Source organism: Solanum stenotomum, chromosome 5 (genome assembly GCF_019186545.1).
Source record: "Solanum stenotomum isolate F172 chromosome 5, ASM1918654v1, whole genome shotgun sequence".
In the NCBI taxonomy this organism is placed as follows: Eukaryota; Viridiplantae; Streptophyta; class Magnoliopsida; order Solanales; family Solanaceae; genus Solanum; species Solanum stenotomum.
In genome coordinates this window covers 8,351,265-8,357,455 of record NC_064286.1, presented here as the reverse complement: position 1 = coordinate 8,357,455, position 6,191 = coordinate 8,351,265, and the positions used below count along the sequence as shown (strand labels likewise).

The 6,191-nt window shown below is 28.9% G+C and overlaps 1 protein-coding gene across 1 annotated transcript; it reads left to right on the top strand.

Moving 5' to 3' along the window:
• Positions 1 to 869: 869 nt before the first annotated feature.
• LOC125863642 (elicitor-responsive protein 3) lies at positions 870 to 3,704 on the top strand. The gene is made up of 5 exons (XM_049543689.1): positions 870 to 936; positions 1,570 to 1,635; positions 2,443 to 2,581; positions 2,822 to 2,960; positions 3,540 to 3,704. Exons 1-5 carry the CDS (start codon positions 870 to 872, stop codon positions 3,702 to 3,704), a joined length of 576 nt encoding a protein of 191 aa, XP_049399646.1.
• Positions 3,705 to 6,191: the final 2,487 nt, after the last annotated feature.

Sequence of the window (6,191 nt, the reverse complement as noted above, 5' to 3'; positions counted from 1 at the left end):
GATAATTATAAATAAATGATATATTTATTTTGATATTAGAAATCCTATTTGAATTGTTTTATTCTTTGTTCAGAATTATCATAATTATTAAACTATGTTGTTTAAGTAATTTGTCTATATAAATTGAAAAAATGAATAAATTTGAATCGGAACTCAAAATAAATTAACGTGAAGCCCAAAATATTATGGTAATCAGTATGTCAATATAAATTGGAAGATGAATAACTTGAATCGAAACTCAAAATAAATCAAATTGAAATTATTCAAATTAGTGTCACAATCAATTTGTCTGAATCGAAAATCAATTAGTGTTGGACTTAAAACCTCAAAATTCTAAATTTGCCTCTTGACAAAATCAATCTTTGGTCAGTTTACTTGTAGTCATCATTTTGAATTTTAGTATTGTTGTAATAGGTGCCCATACATCAAGTTCTTTGAAAAATCAGAGGTGCTGGTAAATAATTAGAATAAAATTCTCAAAAAAATTATTCTTTCCTTTTTCATTTGTGGATAATTAATATTTTATTAAATTTTCAATTAATCGTTTTTTCCGATAATTTTGATATTATTGGAAGAGTTTAGATTTGGATTTCCATAACTAAAAGCAATAGAGTAACATAACTTGTTAGTTATTAATTGTTTCCTCTTTTAAGAAGTTAATTAAGTGTATAATTAATTCTTGATAAATGTCTATTGTCATTTATTTATAATGTATATTTATATAGTGTATACATGCACTAGTAACGTATTATTTAATAGATGTTTATGTAATTACCTTAATTATTTAGAAGATTAATTTTTTTCATAATCCTTAAACTTATAAAAAGGGAATTAGAGATAACAAAAATAAAGGAAATCCTTGTGATATAATGAAGGGAGGACTCCTTGAAGTTTATGTTGTAAGTGCCCGTGGCATTAGCCACTCCAACATTATTGGTAAGGATTTTAATTATATGCAAAAGAATAGTTTTATTTTTATTTTATGGAATATATTTTATTTCTTTGATCTATTCATTTTTTACTAAAATATATATTTTTTGTCTATATTATCCTCAATTAAGTACTATCCATTTTTTAATATTAAATAACTTATAGAGTAATAATTAAAATACATTTTTTTTAAAATTATTTATTAAGGGATATGACCAGGACATGGAGTAATATGTTATAGTGCCAACTTGTGTATATATTTTTCAGGTTATTAATCCATTTATTGTAGAAAGTTACTTGTACTCCTTTTGTTTCAAAGGTTTTCCTTGTTTTTTTTGGTTAATTTGACTAATTAATGATTTACATTGAATAAGATTAATCAACCAGTATTTTAAATTAAAATTGAATGTTTAAAAACTATCAAAAATAAATAAATTATAAGTCTCTGTTTTACATCAATATGATGAAAATATACATTTAAAATAGGTAAAGTACTTTGATCTCGAGAAATAAAAACGACTAATAATTTGAGACGAAGGAAGAGTTATCTGCTTTGGGAAATGTGTTATGTGAAAAAGTTCTTTTGTGGAGTAATTCTTATGTTTACGTCCTTACGATGTCTTACTTATCTTTGTATAGGAAATCCATCGTACTATGTGATTGTTGAATGTGGATCCCAATCCTACACAACAAAAATTTCCTCAGGTTTGTTGTTTGTCTTATTCTTGTAGTATATATAATTTTATATATTGGTGGATAGAATTTTTTTTTAAATTAATGTTTCATATAATGTCTGGTATCTATATTATTAGAGGCCGACCAATTCAAATTCACACCAGCTAGGGCTTATTTGGGGTAGCACTAGCTCCTTGTCAAAGAATTTTCATAATGAAGGTTCAAATGTGAAACCTTTAGTCAAAAGCGAAACAAGAACAACCTCATTCACTGCACCATATTCTTTTATGGTAGTACTATTGTGATAATGGAAAGTATATGGTAAATATCTTGTAAAATTAGTTGAGGGCGTGAAAATTAATTCTCCTCTATTTCAACATGTATTGCATCTTTTCTTTTTTGGATGATTTTAAAAATGTTTTGACAATTTTTATGCAACTTTCACAACTTGTAAATTTCAAATTTATTCAAACATTCAAGATTTGAACTTTGATGTGATATCAAACAAACTTGCCAATCCTTGATATTTACAAGGTTTAATACATAGATTACGTCCCCACTTATATTGAAAAAAAAAACCTTTTTACACACTAGAATTTGTTTAAAGTGAAGCTTTTATATCCACTATTTTTTATGTTACACCAACAATACCATTAGTGAAAAAAATTAAGAAAATAAATATCTAAAATTACAAATATACCCATGACATTAAAAAGTTTGGTGTGTAGAAAGTTTTATGTGGTCAAGAAGTGTATAAAGGGGATTGGGTACAAACTTAGGGGAATTGAATAATCTTTGTTCAATTTGTAATATGATTTAATTGTTATAATAATGCAGGTAATCATAAGGAAATTTTGTGGAATGAAAAATTTAAGTTTGAATTGCCAACTAACAAATTAGAGGAATGTGAGTACCTTAAATTAAAAATTATGGATGAAGAATTCTTCACAGCTGGTGGATTTGCTGGTGAAACCATGTAAGTACTTTTTCTTTTAGTCTGTTTCAAAAAAATAATAATATTTTTTTAGATTAATTTTTTAATTTTAACCTTTTACATAATAGGTTTAAAATCACAAATTTACAGAATATTTTGACATATTTTATCGATCTTTAGTTAAGATTATAAGATTCAAAGATCTTGTATAATTTCTCAAGTTGTGCGTCGAGTTAAAATTAGATAAATAAATAAATTAGTTTTTTTTTTTTTTTGCTTCAGAATTAATCTGAAAGGAATAATTATGGAGGGGAATGAAAAGAGATTTATTGAAGTGATACCAGTTGCTTATAATGTGGTACTTGAAGATGACACATACAAAGGGCAAATAAAAGTTGGACTCAGATTCACTCCTACCAGTGTATGTATCTTTAATTAATTTGGTATACTACTATTCTTGCCTCAATTTACGTGCCACAGTTCAATTTCAAGTATCAATTGTAAATTTCAATATGAAATCTTTAAGTTTTTGAAATAAAATTTATATATATATTTTAAGAAAATTGAGGTAGGGAAATTATAAATTTCAATATGAAATCTTTAAATTTTTGAAATAAAATTTATATATATATTTTAAGAAAATTGAGGTAGGGGAAATGGGTGAGGAAATAAAAATTACAAGGTGGATGATCAAACCATCAACACACTCACCATCTAAGGTGAATGTTCACGTAGTTAATCAACTGCAACTACTAAGATTCCACAAAATTTACATATTTAAAAATTATGAAAGTATTATAAATCACCGTATTGATAATTCAAAATGCTTAAAAGACATGAAAAAATTATGATCAACGAAAAAAGTTATTTGACTCGAGATTCAAAAAGTGTCATATAAATTGAATAGTAATTACTTTTATTGCTATATATATATATATATATATATATATTCACTTTCCCCTAGTTTATAAAATGGTTCAATTCTTCTTTTTTTTTGCAGAAAATTGTACAAACAGTGGGGAAAAAAGATGCTCCAAAGGAAAATGAAAATGGAATTGGGCAAATTATATATAGCAAAATCATTAATCTATGGCCAAACACATGGAGAAGCTTCTTTCCTTGTGAGAATGCTAATAATATTATTGACAAAAATAAGCCAAATTAGAGTTATTTCTTTTTCTTTAATTTAGAATAATGTTTAGATAAAAATGATTTCCTTCATATTCTTGACATTGTCTAGTTAGGTCAACATGGTACTTGTGATATTTTGGCAACCAACTCATTTTATTGGTAGTTTTTTTAGATGTTGCTAAATATTATCTAAATAAGATTGAATAAAACATAAATTTACAAACAATTCAATATGCTAAGGAACAAATTCCCTTTTGGATCTCCAATTATTTTGTAAATTCATTATTTTCATATTTATATTAGTTACAAATTTACAATAGTTATTGAAGCAGATGGCCCAAATCATACTCAAAACACAAAAAACAATTTAATAAGGTTCACATGTCTCGTAGTTTTCCACTAGATCACTAATTATGCAGTTGCATATCAACCAACGAGAATCTCGACCTCTTCAATAAAAGGATTCAGGATGTAAGGTGTTAAATAATTTTGATTTTCATCGGAACATTGTGATATGCGTGAAATATTTTTTTACTTCATTCAATGAACCACTTAGTTCAAGATTTGTTCACTAAGTAATCATGATTTCGAAATTTTTTACTAATTGATGGTTCAAGTCCAAAAGAAACCATAATTGATGCATATAACATGTTGCTAGATTAATATCTCAAAATATTTTTTGATTTTTCAAAATAAAAATTTCTTGATCAACTGAGGGATTGTAAGAGTTAGTGTCAATAAATTTTGAAACAAATTCATCTAGTAAAAGTTTTTGAAAAAAATACAAAATACATGAATATGAATTATAGGTTCTCGAAAGATATATATTTCCTTTTTTGAATTCACGAACCTATAATAAATATAATTTAATTAAACGTCTTCGTTTTCAAATCTTTTGTCCTATAGTTTCTTTTATTTGAAAAGACAAACACTCAAAAAACTACTTTCCTTTGAAAGAACATTTGTGTCACGATCCGAGAACACCCCCTAGTCGTAACATGGCGTACTCGACCCCGAAGGGGTCTTTTACAAGCTACATAGTCATTCATTGCATTCAATAATGAAAATAGTGTGGAATTACAACTTATTTAAATCCAAAACATCAAAATACTCATTTAAACATCTTTCAAAGACACAGCGGAAGACTAAGTCTCACATGACCATCTTAACAATGTACTTGAAAACTAAAGTAGGGACACGACCCATAACATTCGAAAACACTTGAATTGTCTATTACATGAATAAAAAAGGAAACTTCAAAAAGACACTTGTCCTCGGTCAATGAGGACATACCACTCTTAGCCTTGGAGAAGATTCAATCCAAGCTCTTCAATCTAGATGGAAGCAATCACTTGCCGGAACCTACACTTGTAGTTAAAAAGGTAGAAATATGGGTTAGCATACAAAATGTACTAAGTATGATGACCAGGCAAAACATGCTTTAAAAAGGACACTTTAGTTAGAAATCATGCATTATGCCACCTTTTTTAGAAACATCATGTACAATAGCATATAAGGCATACAAGACAAGTAACAACATCATACAAGTCATAATATCACACCTTGACAATATCAACATGAAAACCTTTACCTTCACCTTAGACCTTCACTTTTAAATGACCCTTATGCTATACCTTGTGCAATGCATGGATGACGTCCCATACCACCATCCACACCAAGGCACCACATTAAGGCCACCAAGAGTGAACTTACCATTCCTTCTTTTTCACCTTTGCACAATATCCATACAAAAGAGACATATCATTTCATAAGGCATGACAAGGGAAAAATAACTCATAATACAACCCAAGTATAGCATACATATCATATTAAGCATTTAAGATCCCATATTCTTTACTAACTTCATTTAGGACACATTCATGTCATAGCCATTAGGATTTAGAGAAACTCACTATGACCCTCTCAAAGCCTACTTGTGCAATGTATATGTAGCATCCCATACTGCTACCTACACTTTGTAGAACCTATCAAGGAACCACAATGAAATCTCACATGATGGGAAGTAAGCATTAACTGACATAGACCATGAGAGCTTGTCATGGAATCTGGTGTCATAAGTCCCCACACCGTAAAGAGGTGGTCTACTTGCCTAAGGAAGACCGGTTCATATAGCTTAGGTGGATCCACTGGCTAAACCTATACGGACACATAGTTTATGGGATAAGGTAGACGATCATTGAAACTCATGCCTAACTTTGGGGGAGTTTCTATCTAACCAAATCCACTTGGTGCTTAGCCTACATTCCCATAGAATAGTTCATCACCTTGACATTATCACATATGAGAGATGCCATTGGCCTATCGACTCCAATTCATTCATTAACACATGAAAGAGTGCCTTAAGCCTACGATTCAAGGTACATTTAGGTAAGCTCATTAACTCCTCTTGAAAGGGTGCCATAGGCCTACCGGTTCAAGGCTCATCATTAACCCTCATGGAAAGGTGCCAAAAGCCTACCAAATTCCAAGGTTCATTATTAACATGTGTGGAAGGGTGCCA

Excerpts from the sequence above, each read along its gene's own strand:
- LOC125863642 (XM_049543689.1), top strand. The coding sequence starts at position 870 with ATGAAGGGAGGACTCCTTGAAGTTTATGTTGTAAGTGCCCGTGGCATT. Across the intron at positions 2,582-2,821 it reads GGATTTGCTGGTGAAACCAT|AATTAATCTGAAAGGAATAA; the intron begins GTAAGTACTTTT and ends TTTTTGCTTCAG. Across the intron at positions 2,961-3,539 it reads TCAGATTCACTCCTACCAGT|AAAATTGTACAAACAGTGGG; the intron begins GTATGTATCTTT and ends TTTTTTTTGCAG.